This window comes from Bos mutus, chromosome 16, assembly GCF_027580195.1.
Source record: "Bos mutus isolate GX-2022 chromosome 16, NWIPB_WYAK_1.1, whole genome shotgun sequence".
Taxonomy (NCBI): Eukaryota; Metazoa; Chordata; class Mammalia; order Artiodactyla; family Bovidae; genus Bos; species Bos mutus.
The window spans coordinates 57,961,064-57,977,883 of NC_091632.1; the positions used below are offsets into that span (position 1 = coordinate 57,961,064).

Consider the following 16,820-nt stretch of genomic DNA (forward strand, 5'->3'; position numbering starts at 1 on the left):
AAAAAAAAAAAAAAAAAACTTGCACAAGATTTTCAAGGAAACAAAAATATAAAAGACATTAAAGAAGAGTTATATAGCAGAATGTTGGTAGCAAGACTCATTATCATAAAATATTAACTCCCCTGTCCCCCTCCCTGCCAGCTACCTATATATCTAGGCAATTTCAATCAACCTCCAAGTAGGATTTGATTCTAAAATGTATATGGAAATGGAAGTGCCTGAGAATAAGCAAGACACTCTTAGAAAAGGAAGTGACTCCTCCAGTATGAGACTGGCACAGGAATAGGCCAATAGGCAATAGAACAGAGTCTGGAAACAGAAGACGTATGTTGAAACACATGATTAAATGACAAAGAGCTGCCACCTCAGATGAGCAGGAAAAGGATATAAATAAACAGTGTTTGGGCAATGGTTACTGGTATAGAAATAAATAAAAATAGATCCTACTGTCAGGGGAGTGTGTAATTTCCTTGGTTCTGTCTGGCCGCAACAAAAATTTGAAGCGCTGGCAGGACCAGCGTTATAGCTCAGTTTTATTGGCAAGCAAAGAAAAATACATCCTCCAGGCGTGAAGGCGGGCCAACCCAAAAGACTGAAGAGAAGCCCCCAACTCAATTTTATCTCCTCTTTTTATGTTTTTTTTCTCCTCCCCTTGAGCCTGCCCCATTAAATTGGGCTAGCCAGGAGGGTTGTTTGTTTTACCTGAGGTTCTCACTCCAGTCTTCGGACCTTCCTTTGTTCTATTTCCGCCGGCTTTTCCCTTCTTTGTCTTTTAGCCACCGCCATTTTGGACTCCTTTTTCCTATTCTAGCTACCTAACACTACCATGCACCATACACCAAAAAATATTTCTAGATAAATTTTAAGAGAATATTAAAAGTTTTATAAGAAAATATAGGAGGATAGCTTTATGACTCCAGGATGGTAGATAATTTCACACACCAATATAAATGAAAGGAATGATAAATTCTATTATATTGAAATTATGAATTACTGATAATCAATATACATTATCCAAGGAATAAAAATAACATGCTTTCCAGTAGAAGGATTACATATATATATATATACATACACACATACACACACACATATATAACATAGATTACATAGAATATATATGTAACTTCTAAAAAACAATATACAGGTTAATAGGCAAAAGACACGGAAGATTAAATATGAATCTCCAATTTTTAAAAATGCACAAGCAACTAAAAGGGAAATAAAAATGAAAACCACAGTAAAATGCCATTTCAAACCTATCCAGTTGGCAAAGACATTAAGTGCTGGTGAAAGTTGGTGAGGCTATGGAGCAATAAAAGATTACGGAATTGTTAAAGACTGTTTAAACTGGTATAAGCACTTTGGAAAACAATTACACGTTATTCAGTACAGTTGAAAATAAAGAACTCAGAGATTTCACTCCTTAGTAATAAATAAGTAGAAGGGACATATACAAGAATGTATAAAACAAAAACTGAAAACAGCCAAAATGTCCATCAAAAGTAGACTGTGTTATTAATGCTTCATCAAGAAGGAATATATATATGTACATATATATATTATATATATACAGGAGATATTTAAGACCTTTTAAGTCTGGGTGACATTTCACTGGGTATTTACTTAATTATACTTCAAAGCATGCTGTGCTGTGCTTAGTCACTCATTTGTGTCCAACTCGTTGCAACGCAGTAGACTGTAAACCGACAGGATCCTCTCTGTTCATGGAATTCTCCAGGCAATAATACTGGAATGGGTAGTCATTCCCTTCTCCAGAGGATCTTTCCAACCCAGGAAACAAAACTGGGTCTCCTGCATTGTAGGCAGATTCTTTACTGTCTGAGCCACCAGGGAAGCCCCAAAATCTACCTAACATACTTTTTAAAGAGTATATAAAGTACATATTATACCATGCTAGCTCATAAAAAAAGGCTACTATTGCCACATAGGGTATGTGTTTACCATGTAAAATTTAATCCTAAGAAAATAATGCTGTGGGTAAGGGTGATAATTATTCATGGCATGAAAAGATTTCTTAATTAAAGTCTCTAGGATTCTTTCAATGTTTTCATATTTGGTCTGTGTTATTTTAAAGTTAATAACACAAGCAAAAAAAGTGCTCTAGAAAAAGCAAAGAGAGAGGAATATAGTAATGGGAGTAGAAGAAGGTAGTTGCTACTTTAGACAGGGTGGTCTTTCCTAATTACTTTCATGTAAAATAGTTCACTTCAGTTCAGTCTCTCAGTCATGCCCAACTCTTTGCGACCCCAAGGACTAGAGCACACCAGGCTTTCCTGTCCTTCACCAACTCCCAGAGCTTATTCAAACTCATGGCCATTGAGTCGATGATGTCATCCATCCATCTCATCTTTTGCCATTCCCTTCTCCTCCTGCCTTCAATCTTTCCCAGCATCAGAATCTTTTCCAATGAATCAGTTCTTTCCATCAGGTAGCCAAAGTATTGGAGTTTCAGTTTCAACATCAGTCCTTCCAATGAATATGCAGGGCTGATTTCCTTCAGGATGGACTGGCTGGATCTCCTTTCAGTTCAAGGGATTCTCAAGAGTCTTCTCCAGCACCACAATTCAAAAGCATCAATTCTTCAGCACTCAGCTTTCTTTATAGTCAAACTCTCAATCCACACATGACTGCTGGACAAACCACAGCTTTGACTAGACAGACCTTTGTTGGCAAAGTAATGTCTCTGCTTTTTAATATGCTGTCTAGGTTGGTCACAGCTTTTCTTCCAAGGAGCAAGCATCTTTTAATTTCACGGCTGCAGCCACCATCTGCAGTGATTTTGGAGCCCCCCAAAATAAAGTCTGTCACTGTTTCCATTGTTTCTTCATCTATTTGCCATAAAGTGATGGGACCAGATGGCATGATCTTAGTTTTCTGAATGCTGAGTTTTAAGCCAACTTTTTCACTCTCCTCTTTCACTTTCATCAAGAGGCTCTTCAGTTCCTCTTCACTTTCAGGCATAAGGGTGGTATCATCTGTGTATCTGAGGTTATTGATATTTCTCCCGGCAATCCTGATTCCAGCTTGTGTTTCATCCAGCCTGGCATTTTGTATGATGTACTCTGCATATAAGTTAAATAAGCAGGGTGACAATATACAGCCTTGATGTACTCTTTTCCGTATTTGGAACCAGTCTGTTGTTCCATGTCCAGTTCTAACTATTGCTTCTTGACCTGCATACAGATTTCTCAGGGGGCAGGTAAGGTGGTCTCTTCTTTCCATCTCTTTAAGAATTTTCCACAGTTTGTTGTGGTCCACACAGTAAATGGTTTTGGCATAGTCAGTGAAACAAAAGTAGATGTTTTTCTGGAACCATCTTGCTTTTTTGATGATCCAATGCATGTTGGCAATTTGATCTCTGGTTCCTCTGCCTTTTGTAAATCCAGCTTGAACATCTGTAAGTTCACAGTTCACATACTGCTTAAGTCTGGCTTGGAGAATTTTGAGCATTACTTTACTAGTGTGTGAGATGACTGGAATTGTGCAATAGTTTGAGTATTCTTTGGCATTGCCTTTCTTTGGGATTGGAATGAAAACTAACCTTTTCCAGTTCTGTGGCCACTGCCAAGTTTTCCAAATTTGCTGGCACATTGAGTGCCACACTTTCACAGCATCATCTTTTAGGATATGAAATAGCTCAACTGGAATTCCATCACCTCCACTAGCTACTTCACTTTCCAGGATGTCTGGCTCTAGCTGAGTGATCACACCATTGTGATTATCTGGGTCGTGAAGATCTTTTTTTGTATAGTTCTTCTGTGTATTGTTGCTACCTCTTCTTAATATCTTCTACTTCTGTTAGGTCCATACCATTTCTGTCATTTATTGTGCTCATCTTTGCATAAAATGTTCCCTTGGTATCTCTAATTTTCTTGAAGAGATCTCTAGTCTTTCCCATTCTATTGTTTTCCTCTATTTCTTTGCACTGATGGTTGAAGGCTTTCTTATTTCTCCTTGCTATTCTTTGGAACTCTGCATTCAAATGGGTATATCTTTCGTTTTCTCCTTTGCCTTTAGCGTCTCTTCTTTTCTCAGCTATTTGTAACGCCTCCTCAGTCAAACATTTCATATTTTGTTTATGTCATTTTCAAGTTAATAACACAAGCAAAAAAAGTGCTCTGAAGAAAAGCAGAGTGAGAGGAATACAGTAATGGGAGAAGAAGAGGGTAGCTGCTACTTTAGACAGGGTGGCCTTCGCTAACTACTTTCGTGTAAAGTAGTATACATACATAAAATAGTTATTTGTTCTGCATTCCCTTATCTTCCTTTATTTTTTTTTCACAGTACTCATCACTTCATTATCTGTTTCCTTCAGTAGAACAGAAGTTTCAAAAAGTCAGGGAATTTCTTCTTCTTACTGCTATTTTTCAGTGCCTAGTTCAATGCCTGGTATATTATAAGTACTCAGTAATGCATGAACAAATGAAACAAATGTCATTATAGCTTTCTACAGTGTGAGCAGATGTGTGTGTGTGATTGTGTGTTTCAGTTTCGATCATAAATCACAATTTTAATTCCAAAAGTTATTTTTCATTTTACATTTAATATCTATGCTTATACTTTTCAAAGACTATTTTACCTCATTGTCTTGTGTTTTTACTTCTGACTTTGGAACAGAATAAGCATATAAGTTTGAATTATCAAATTCTTCATAATCACTTGTCATCTTTCCAGTGAAAGCAAAGATGTCCTTATGTATTCTAGGTTAAGAAATGATAAGAAAAATAAAGTCTTTAAAAAATCTTATACCTCATTAATATGCAGACTATATCAATAACTAGACATTCCCACATAGAAGATACATAAGATGGCCAGTGAAGAGATGCTCAGCATCACTAATTATCAGGAAAATACAAATCAGGACCATAGTGAGATATCACTTCACATAAATTAGGATGGGTACTATTTTTCTTTTTTTTAAATATAATACCCACCCTAATTTGTGTGAAATGATATCTCACTGTGGTCCTGAACAACCCAAAAATGAAATTTAAAAAACAATTCCATTTACAATAGCATCAAAAGGATAAAATCCTCAACAACGTTTTTTTTAAAAAAATATAAAATTCATATTGTTGAAAGAAATTAAAAGTGAAAGTGAAAGTGAAGTCACTCAGTCGTGTCCGACTCTTTGCGACTCCATGGACAGTAGCCTACCAGGCTCCGCGGTCCATGGGATTTTTCAGGCAAGAATACTGGAGTGGGCTGCCATTTCCTTCTCCAGGAGATCTTCCCAACCCAGGGACTGAACCCAGGTCTCCTGCATTGCAGACAGACGCTTTACTGTCTGAGCCACTAGGGAAGCCAAATTCATATTGTTGAAAGAAATTAAAAGATACCTATATAAGTGGAAAGGCTTCCCTGTTGGCTCAGATGGTAAAGAATCTGTCTGCAGTGCAAGAGACCCAGATTCAATCCTTGGGTTGGGAAGATCCCCTGAAGAAGGGAATGGCAACCCACTCCACTATTCTTGCCTCAAGAATCCCATGGACAGAGGAGCCTGGCGGGCTACAGTCCATGGGGTTGTAAAGAGTCAGACACAACTGACTTTCACATAAGTGGGAAGATATTTCATGTACATAGATTGGAAAACTTTAAAGATAAAATGCTCCTCATATTTATCTACCTATCAAATGCAATCCCTATCAAAATTCCAGCTGACTTTTCTTTTTTTGCAGAAATTTGCAAACTTATTCTTTAATACTATGGAAACTCAAGGGACACAGAATAGCCAAAGTAATGTTATTTGACTAAAATGATGTTGCTAAAATTAGAGAGTTTGGACATAAAGTATTCCAAAATTTCAGTTCAGATTCCATGTTCACAAATTAGAGTAGATATATCTAGTTGCGAAACATAAGAAAAATGTTTTTTTTAAATAGTAGTATTCAAATAGAAGGTGCAAATATTCTGTATTCAATAGAAATTACATGAAATTGACTCAAATTCCAACTGAACATTGAGGCTCCTTCCAGAATCATTCTCAATTATCTTTATGGGGAACACATGTACACCCATGGCAGATTCAAGTCAATGTATGGCAAAACCAATACAATATTGTAAAGTAAAATAAATAAATTAATTAATAAAAAAAAGAGCTGGCTCTGAACTTTGAAAATACAGTGTACTAGGCATAGGATTAACAGATTTCACAAATAAAAATACAGGACACTGGTTAAAATTTTAATTTCAGATAAACAATAACTGGTAGTATAGATAATAATTGGGACACGCTTTTATTAAAAATTATACTCAGACAGTAATCTGTAGAAGATTTATGTAGCAAAAACAGAACTATGTTCAGCAACACGGAACTGAACATTATTTTTCATACAAAGTTAAAAGTACATTGTATTTCCTTCCTGGCCACTTTGCTCAGTCCCCATCTCTTCGAGAGAGACAAAATTCATCTAAATTATTCCATCTGATTGATGACTGTCATTTGTAACTTTACTACTATTACTTCTATTTGTAACTTTTCTACTATCGGGTATTCCTTCAGAAAAAGTGTATGGATTCATTACATATTCTAATATATTGTCTATAGATTATAAGAAAAAATCAAGCATGTATCTGCTGATACTTTTTAAGTTGATCTGTCTTTATATTTAGAAATGTCTTTTAATAGTAGGCTTCCCTGGTGGCTCAGATGGTAAAGAATCTGCCTGCAATGCAGGAGACCCATGTTCAATCCCTGGGTTGGGAAGATCCCCTGGAGAAGGAAATGGCAACCCATTCCAGTATTCTTACCTGGAGAATTCCATGGAAAGAGGAGCCTGGTAGGCTACAGTACATGGGGTCGCAAAGAGTCAGATATGATTGAGTGACCAGCACTTACTGTTTATCTGAATTTCAAATTTTACTGAGTATCCTACAACTTACATGGCAACTTGACTTATGCAGAATCTTGGGGAAATTTTCTCATGTTTTTATAAATAATGTTAAATAAAACAATGGGAGATAATAAGTTCAGATAATTGTAAAAACTGAGCACAAACAATTTTCTACAAGAGAATTTTAAAATTCCAGCTGACATTATTGTAAGTGGCAACATATTACAACACTATGATTACAAATTCCTTTTATAATTAAAAAAGTATGATTTACTTGATGAGATTTTCATTCTTTTTTTCCACTGAAGCTGGCATTCTAGCAGAATTATTAAATAATTCTAAAAGTAGTGTGACTGCAGTGTTCATTAGTTGACGGATGAGTTCCTGAAACATATAGTCAACCAGCATCAAGAATCTAAAAATTACTTCTAATAAGCGTCGATAGGTAGGCAGCTTAAAATGTGTTGTATCTTCAGAAAGGTTTGATTCAAAATATTCTTTAATATCTTTCTTTTCTGCCACCTACAATTCAACAAACAATTGAGAGACAAGTGATGATTTCCTATAATATGCATGATTTCTAACTTACAGTATTTTCATTAGTCTGAATAACACTGAACTAAATATTATCAACAACTTTCATTAAAACTTCACTTTCTGCTTACACTGCATTTAAATGTCAGAGAAAAAGAAAACATCTCATGTGTTATGAAATCCATGAAGTTTGGTGTCTCACTGATAAGCAGATATGTCTATGGAACTCAAACAGGAAGTATATACAAATGAATATCAACACATTCCTAGATAGAGGGGCCCTCCTCAAATACACTGAGCTACCAGTAGAAGACAGTCAAATCTGAATACAAGACGTCCTAAGACCCAGTCCAACGCTGCCGCCCCTATGCTAGGCTACAGCAACAAGACTTAAAAAAATGCCTACAAGCAATTACGTATTACATACATGCTAATAAATAATACAGAATTAAGAAAAACTCTGAATTCATCAAATCTAACCTTAGAGTTTTATTCAGATAATTATATCTAAAGACAACTGACTTAGTAGTTTATTAAAGAATGGCATGTTTGATCAAAAATACAGGGTGGCATCAGTACTACGAATACCATCAAACATTTCTAAATTACGCTACTAAAAATAATTCTAAAGTTATTCCAAATGGTTCCTTTTAGACAGATTTCTTTTTATGACTGATGAACCTTTAAAATTCTAAAAATACTTGAAATTTTTGTTCTTTTATTGGTCATTCATGCTTTCTATATTTTTGCTAGACTGGTATTTAACTTCTTGGTAAGTTTTCAACTTGTACCCTAATTTTTAAAACCATAATTGCATTAGCTTTTTATATTGCCTCTCTTTATGTTTCACTTTAGTATTTTTTTTCTTTTAAAAAATTAATTCAGTTCAGTTTAGTCACTCAGTCATGTCCAATTGTGTGCGACCCCATGGATTGCAGCACACCAGGCCTCCCTGCCCATTACCAACTCCCGCAGTCTACTCAAACTCATGCCATTGAGTCGGTGATGCCATCTAACCATCTCATCCTCTGCCATCCCCTTCTCCTCCTGCCTTCAATCTTTCCCAGCATCAGAATCTTTTCCAGTGAGTCAGTTCTTCCAATCAGGTGGCCAAAGTATTGGAGTTTCAGCTTCAACATCAGTCCTTGCAATGAATATTCAGGACTGATTTCCTTTAGGATGGACTGGCTGGATCTCCTTGCAGTCCAAGACTCTCAAGAGTCTTCTTCAACACCACAGTTTAAAAGCATCAATTGTTCTGCACTCCGCATTCTTAATAGTCCCTCTCTCACATCCATACATGACTACTGGAAAAACCATAGCCTTGACTAGACAGACCTTTGTTGGCAAAGTAATGTCTCTGCTTTTGAATATGCTGTTTAGGTTGGTCATAGCTTTTCTTCCAAGGAGCAGGTGTCTTTTAATTTCATGGCTGCTGTCACCTTCTGCAGTGATTCTGGAGCCCAAAAAACTAAAGTCTCTGACTGTTTTCACTATTTCCCCATCTATTTGCCATGAAGTGATGGGACCAGATGCCATGATCTTTGTTTTTAAATGCTGAACTTTAAGCCAACTTTTTCACTCTCCTCTTTCATTTTCATCAAGAGGCTCTTTAGTTCTTCTTTGCTTTCTGCCATAAGGGTGGTGTCATATGCATATCTGAGGTTATTGCTATTTCTCCCAGCAATCCTGATTCCAGCTTGTGCTTTTTCCAGCCCAGCATTTCTCATGATGTACTCTGCATATAAGTTAAATAAGCAGGGTGACAATATACAGCCTTGATGTACTCCTTTTCCTATTTGAACCAGTCTGTTGTTCCATGTCCTGTTCTGTTGCTTTCTGACCTGCATACAGATTTCTCAAGAGGCAGGTCAGGTGCTCTTGTATTCCTATCTCTTTCAGAATTTTCCACAGTTTGCTGTGATCCACACAGTCAAAGGCTTTGGCATAGTCAATAAAGCAGAAGTAGATGTTTTCTGGAACTATCTTGCTTTTTCGATGATCCAATGCATGTTGGCAATTTGATCTCTGGTTCCTTTGCCTTTTTTAAATCCAGCTTGAACATCTGGAATTTCACAGTTCATGTACTGTTGAAGCCTGGCTTGGAGAATTTTGAGCATTACTTTACTAGAGTGTGAGATGAGTGCAATCGTGTTGTAGTTTGAGCATTCTTTGGCATTGCCTTTCTTTGGAATTGGAATGAAACTAACCTTTTCCAGTCTTGTGGCCATTGCTGAGTTTTCCAAATTTGCTGGCATATTGAGTACAGCACTTTCACAGCATCATCTGTCAGGATTTGAAATACCTCAACCAGAATTCCATCACCTCCACTAGCTTTGTTCATAGTGATGCTTCCTAAGGTCCACTTGACTTCACATTCCAGGATGTCTGGCTCTAGCTGAGTGATCACACCATCGTGATTATCTGGGTCATGAAGATCTTTTTTGTACAGTTCTTCTGTGTATTCTTGCCACCTCTTCTTAATATCTTCTGCTTCTGTTAGGTCCATACCATTTCTGTCTTTTATTGAGCCCATCTTTGCACGAAATGTTCCCCTGGTATCTGTAATTTTCTTGAAGAGATCTCTAGCCTTTCCCATTCTACTGCTTTCCTCTATTTCTTTGCACTATCACTGTTTGTGGTGAGCTATTTACCAATTTGGAAACTGTTTTGAGTACTGGTCGACTCTCTGAAGGAATGGATTATCAATTGATGAAGTTCTTGACATTTAACAAAGAATAAGAAAATATAAAGAAGCACTAGACAGAGCATTTTGACTATGTCCTCCGACTCACCAGACCTATAAAGTTCCTGCTTAGAAATCTGCTACTAGCCTTATGTGGTAGTTCCCTTGTAAGTTACACGCTATGTTTTTTTCTTGATGCTAATATTCTTTGAATTTGGATAGCTTTATTATGAATCCTGGAAATAATCTAGGTTGATTTTGTTTGATAACCTATGAGTTTCATGAACTTGGATATGCAAAAACCTCTGCAGACTGGGGACGTTATTGGCATTTCTTTTAAATAAGCTTTCTGCCCCTTCTCTCGTCTTGCTTCTCTCTCTTTCTGGGACCCCAAAAATGGGAATGTTAATATTGGCTGATTTTGACCAGAGGTCTCTCAAATGATCCTCATTGTGTGAAATTCTTTTTTCTGTTTTGTTTGGGTGACTACCACTACTCTTTTCTTCCAGGTGCTGATCCATTTATCTGTATCATTTACTGTACTGTTGATTGAGTATATCTTTTTTATTTCAGCTATGTTATTCTTCAGCTCTGTTTGGCACTTCTTTATATTTTCTGAGTCTTTGTTAAATGTCTCAGTATGTTCATCCATCCTTATCATGAATTGAGTATCTTTTTGATCATTACCGTGAACTCTTTATCAGGTACACTGCTTATCTCCACTTCACTTAGTTCTTCTAGGGTTTGTCTTGTTCTTTTGTCTGGACTATATTCCTCTGTTTCCTCAGTTTGCCTAATTCTATATGTTTTCTTCTGTGTACTAGGTAGATGGGTTACATTTCCCAATCTTGGAGAAGTATGCGTACATAGGAAATGTTCTGTTGGGTGTAGCAGCACACTCCCCTGTGGTCACCAAAGCTATATGCTTTAGATGTGCCCCAATGTGGGCTGCATGGGCCCTTCTGCTGTGCTGGGGCTGACTACATGGGTGCGTTAGTAGGTGGTGCTGACCCCAACCCTCTTGGCTGCTAGGCCCTGCTTTGATACCATTGGTGAGTACCAGCTGGGTCAGATCTAGGTGCAGGTGGTCTCATCTGGTGTTGGCCTACTGATGGGCAAATACTCCCTTGGTGCTAAGAGGCTGGAGTGGGGACTCCAAAATAGTGCTTCTTAGCATCAATAACCTTCTTCTTGCAATCTCTGTACTTCTCAGCTTTGCTGGTTTGGTTGGGTGAAATCACAATGAGAACTTATGTCAGTCAGTTCAATCGTTCAGTCGTATCCAACTCTTTGCAACCCCATGGACTGCAGTATGCCAGGCCTCCCTGTCCATCACCAACTCCCGCAGTCTACTCAAACTCATGCCCATTGAGTCGGTGATGCCATCTAACCATCTCATCCTCTGTCATCCCATTCTCCTTCCACCTTCAATCTTTCCCAGCATCAGGGTCTTTTCAAATGAGCCAGTTCTTCACATCAGGTGGCCAAAGTATTGGAGCTTCAGCTTCAGCATCAGTCCTTCCAATGAATATTCAGGACTGATTTCCTTTAGGATGGACTAGTTTGATCTCCTTGCTGTCCAAGGGGCTCTCAAGAGTCTTCTCCATCACCACAGTTCAAAAGCATCAATTCTTTGGCACTCAGCTTTCTTTACAGTCCAACTCTCACATCCATACATGACTACTGGTAAAACCACAGCTTTGATTACATGCACCTTTGTTGGCAAAGTAATGTCTCTGCTTTTTAATATGCTGTGTATGTTGGTCATAGCTTTTCTTTGTGGGGTGACCCAAAAGTCTGGGGAGCTGGCTGCTCACTACATTCCTATCCTGGCCAGAGAAGCTCTTCTAACCTAAGCAGTTCCCTCTTGGTACTGGGCAAAGCCAGCCATAAAAACTAGTTCTTTATTGACACAATGGTTGCAACAGCTGTTTGAAGAAACTGGACAAAAAAATAGGGTAATTTCTACACCAATTACAGGCACAGCCACACTGGATCTGACAAATGGAATACTAACTTTACTAATAGATTATGTTTTTATTACAAAGTTTATCTTTTCAATGCTTTGAAAACTTAGTGTGCATAATGCCTGAATTTTTTATTGGTAAAACGGTGAAACTGAGTATATTAACGATTCAAAACAAAGATTTTTAGTATTGATGTCAAATTAGCTTTAAATGGTTTAATAACTATATCAGTACAAAAGTAAACTGTGATAGGCCTAGTAATGCTGGTCTTTTATTGAGTATTGGTGAGGCTAATGGAAATGCTGGCCTCTGAGGGGTTAACCTATTCCCTATCATCACAAGGTATACTTTAAGTTAGACATATCTCAATATTGGCTCTAGGTTATTTACATCACTGATAGTGACTATCCATTTCCATTTCATTAGTTCTATACTTGTGTCAAGCTGGTTTTAGAAAAGGCAGAGGAACCAGAGATCAAATTACCAACATCCGCTGGATCATGGAAAAAGCAAGAGAGTTCCAGAAAAACATATATTTCTGCTTTATTGACTAGGCCAAAGCCTTTGACTGTGTGGATCACAATAAACTGTGGAAAATTCTGAAAGAGATGGGAATACCAGACCACCTGACCTGCCTCTTGAGAAATCTGTATGCAGGTCAGGAAGCAACAGTTAGAACTGGACATGGAACAACAGACTGGTTCCAAATAGGAAAAGGGGTATGTCAAGGCTGTATATTGTCACCCTGCTTATTTAACTTATATGCAGAGTACATCATGAGAAACGCTGGGCTGGAAGAAGCACAAGCTGGAATCAAGATTGCCAGGGGAAATATCAACAACCTCAGATATGCAGATGACACCACCCTTATGGCAGAAAGTGAAGAGGACCTAAAAGCCTCTTGATGAAAGTGAAAGAGGAGAGTGAAAAAGTTGGCTTAAAGCTCAACATTCAGAAAACGAAGATCATGGCATCTGGTGCCATCACTTCATGGGAATTAGATGGGGGAACAGTGGAAACAGTGTCAGACTTTATTTTTGTGGGCTCCAAAATCACTGCAGATGGTGACTGCAGCCATGAAATTAAAAGATGCTTCCTCCTTGGAAGGAAAGTTATGACCAACCTAGATAGCATATTCAAAAGCAGAGATATTACTTTGCCAACAAAGGTTCATCTAGTCAAGGCTATGGTTTTTCCTGTGGTCATGTATGGATGTGAGAGTTGGATTGTGAAGAAGGCTGAGCGCCAAAGAATTGATGCTTTTGAACTGTGGTGTTGAAGACTCTTGAGAGTCCCTTGGACTGCAAGGAGATCCAACCAGTCCATGCTAAAGGATATCAGCCCTGGGATTTCTTTGGAAGGAATGATGCTAAAGCTGAAACTCCAGTATTTTGGCTACCTCATGCGAAGGGTTGACTCATTGGAAAAGACTCTGATGCTGGGAGGGATTGGGGGCAGGAAGAGAAGGGGACGACAGAGGATGAGATGGCTGGATGGCATCACTGACTCGATGGACGTGAGTCTGAGTGAACTCCGGTAGTTGGTGATGGACAGGGAGGCCTGGCGTGCTGCGATTCACGGGGTCGCAAAGAGTCAGAAACGACTGAGCGACTGAACTGAACTGAACTGATACCTGTGCTATATTTTCCCAGAGCTAGGCTGTCCCAAACATTGACCAGAAGAATGTTTTTCAATCTAGCTCTACTTTAGATTCACTTGAGAAGCTTTTATAGTGCTCCCAGGAACTGACAACTGACACTCTTTCTGGAAATTGGGAAATAGGGAAAATTCTCTGACTGATGTAGCCACAAGGAACCCAGTAACTCAGTGGTCTATTACCCAGATTAAAGAGCTGTGTCACAGTAGGGCTTAAGCCTCTGAGAAATAATATCTAATGGAAAAAAAGAAAAAATATGCTTTATTGATACTTTCATTTCCAATGTTAGTTCACAATTTTTTTATTTGGACACATTCTCAGTTTTATGATGTTCTCATCTTTATTAAGTCTACATACTTCCATGGAGTAAATAAGTTTGGTGAATTTCTAAAACAGAGCTAGCAGTAAGTCTAGTAGGTTCTTATCTGAAATTGATTTAAGTGAAAATATCTTAACCAATATTTATGGCCAAATCCAAGTGATGCTGAATGAGAGAAAAGGAGACACAATATGAGTAATATTTCAGATAACCACAATGGTAGGATCACTCACCTAGAGCCAGACATCCTGGAGCGTGAAGTCAAGTGGGTCTGAGGAAGCACTACTACGAACAAAGCTAGTGGAGGTGATGGAATTCCAGCTGAGCTACTTCAAATCCTTAAAGATGATGCTGTGAAAGTGCTGCATTCAATATGCCAGCAAATTTGGAAAACTCAGCAGGGGCCACAGGACTGGAAAAGTTTTCCTTCCCATCCTCAAACTACCACACAATTTCACTCATTTCACACACTAGCAAAGTAATGCTCAAAATTCTCCAAGCCAGGCTTCAACAGTATATGAACCAAGAACTCCAGATATTCAAGCTGGATTTAGAAAAGGCAGAGGAACCAGATCAAATTGCCAACATCCTCTGGATCATAGAACAAGCAAGAGAATTCTAGAAAAATTCTACTTCTGCTTCATTGACTACACTAAAGCCTTTGACTGCGTGGATCACAACTAACTGGACTATTCTTAAAGAGATGGGAATACCAGACTACCTTATCTGCCTCCTGAGAAACCTGTACTCAGGTTAAGAAACAACAGTTAGAATTGGACGTAGAACAATGGACTGGGTTCCAAATAGGGAAAGGAGTACATCAAGGCTGTATATTGTCACCCTGCTTACTTAACTTATATGCAGACTACATCATGCAAAATGCCAAGCTGGATGAAGCACAAGCTGGAATCAAGACTGCTGGAAGAAATGTCAGTAACCTCAGATATGCATATACCACCACCCTCAAGGCAGAAGCGAAGAGGAACTAAAGAGCCTCTTGATGCAAGTGAAAGAGGAGAGTGAAAAAGCTGGCTTGAAACTCAACATTCAAAAATGAAGATCATGGCATCTGGTCCCATCACTTCATGGCAAATACATGGGGAAACAATGGAACCAGTGAGAGACCAGCTTGTTCCTTGGAAGAAAGGCTATGACCAATCTAGATAGCATATTAAAAAGCAGAGACGTTACTTTACTGACAAAGGTCTGTTTAGTCAAAGCTATGCTTTTTCCAAGAGTCATGTTATGGAAATGAGAGGTGGATCATAAAGAAAGCTGAGCACCGAAGAATTGATGCTTTTGAACTGCGGTGTTGGAGAAGACTCTTGAGAGTCCCTTGGATTGCAAGGAGATCCAACCAGTCAATCCTAAAAGAAATCAAATCTGATTATTCACTGGAAGGACTGATGCTGAACCTGAAGCTCCAATATTTTGGCCACCTGATGCGAAAAGCTGACTCATTAGAAAAGACCCTGATGCTGAGAAAGACTGAAGGCAAGAGAAGGGAATGACAGAGGATGAGATGGTTGGATGCCATTACTGACTCAATGGACTTGAGTTTGAGCAATCTCCAGGAGATGGTGAAGGACAGGGAAACCTGGCGTGCTGTAGTCCATTGGGTCACAAAGAGTCAGACGTGACTGTGCAACTGAACAAGAACAATATTTTACGAGCATCTCAGTCACATCTCAGTAATATTTTTATTAATCCCTTTTTGATTTATGCTACCCTTGGCCAAATTGTTCCCATCTGTCTTCATATGACTGGGCTTGGGGAGGTTAGGGGGACTATGAGGAATAAGATAAGGAATAAGAAGCTTTTGTTCACTGACAGAAAACAGGTCCACTTCATCTTCCTGTCAATACATAAAGCCTTTAAGTTACTGCTGCCCCATATCTATCAAAAGTTCAATTCAGAAAAATAATATTTAAAAATTTTTGAGAGAGACCTAGTTCACCAATTCCTCCAGAGCCTCAAATTCAGCCAAAGCAGCAGAGGTAGTAAGTTCTATAACTAGATGATATCGCATCAGTTCCTTACTGAATTGCACTTTGTGAATTATGATTTCATGCACTGTCATTAACTATACAGGGAAGCTACATAAAATAATCCTATGAAATGAGTCACAACACACTGGGTAAGAATGCTTTGAGGACACTGTTATTATATTATCAAATCCTCTTTATTAAATCCTTGGGGAAGTTTTGTTTTACCTAGCTTTATTTCTCTTGAATATGAGGTTTTATCTTGTACCCACTGTGAACTTTGTAACAAAGAATGTTTCCTTTTATATATCAGCTCAAATTAGAGTGTAAGCATATTGAAGGTATATAAATACAAAATACATATACATACATTTGTGTGTGTGTGTTTGCATTCTACACAGCACCTTGAAAAATCTTACATATAGTAAATTCACAGTACTAGTTGGTTGGCTAATTAACTACGTTCGTCCCTCTGTCCATTTCTAACACTTTTTCCAGGAATGCAATTTGGAGCAATAGTTTTAGTTGATACATAAAACTGATAAACAGAGAGGATATAATCAAAGAATTACCTTTAAAATTGTAAGTTTTATTTCTGAAATTGCTTTATCCCTGACATCTTCAAGTTGTTTCAATGCCTGAGTAGCCTGATGTAACTGTTCTTCACAAAATTCATGTAGAGAATATGTTCGAAACTTATCCAGCTAATTAAATGATAGTAAATGTTCAGTGTTGAAAGTCAAAATTCATTTTAAAAAAAAGAAAATAAAATATCTTGGTCACTGCTTCATATCATAAAGAATGGCATATTTTAT

The 16,820-nt window shown here is 38.0% G+C and overlaps 1 protein-coding gene across 1 annotated transcript in view; it reads right to left on the reverse strand.

Annotated features, from left to right (window-relative positions):
- DNAH14 (dynein axonemal heavy chain 14) overlaps positions 1-16,820 on the reverse strand; it is a 354,570-nt gene that overhangs the window by 284,546 nt on the left and 53,204 nt on the right. Inside the window, exons 9-11 of the mRNA XM_070384410.1 lie at positions 16,578-16,709; positions 7,132-7,379; positions 4,604-4,724 (exon numbers count right to left, since the gene is read on the reverse strand). Of these exons, the coding sequence (XP_070240511.1) occupies positions 4,604-4,724; positions 7,132-7,379; positions 16,578-16,709 (501 nt within the window). The remainder of the gene's footprint in view (positions 1-4,603; positions 4,725-7,131; positions 7,380-16,577; positions 16,710-16,820) is intronic.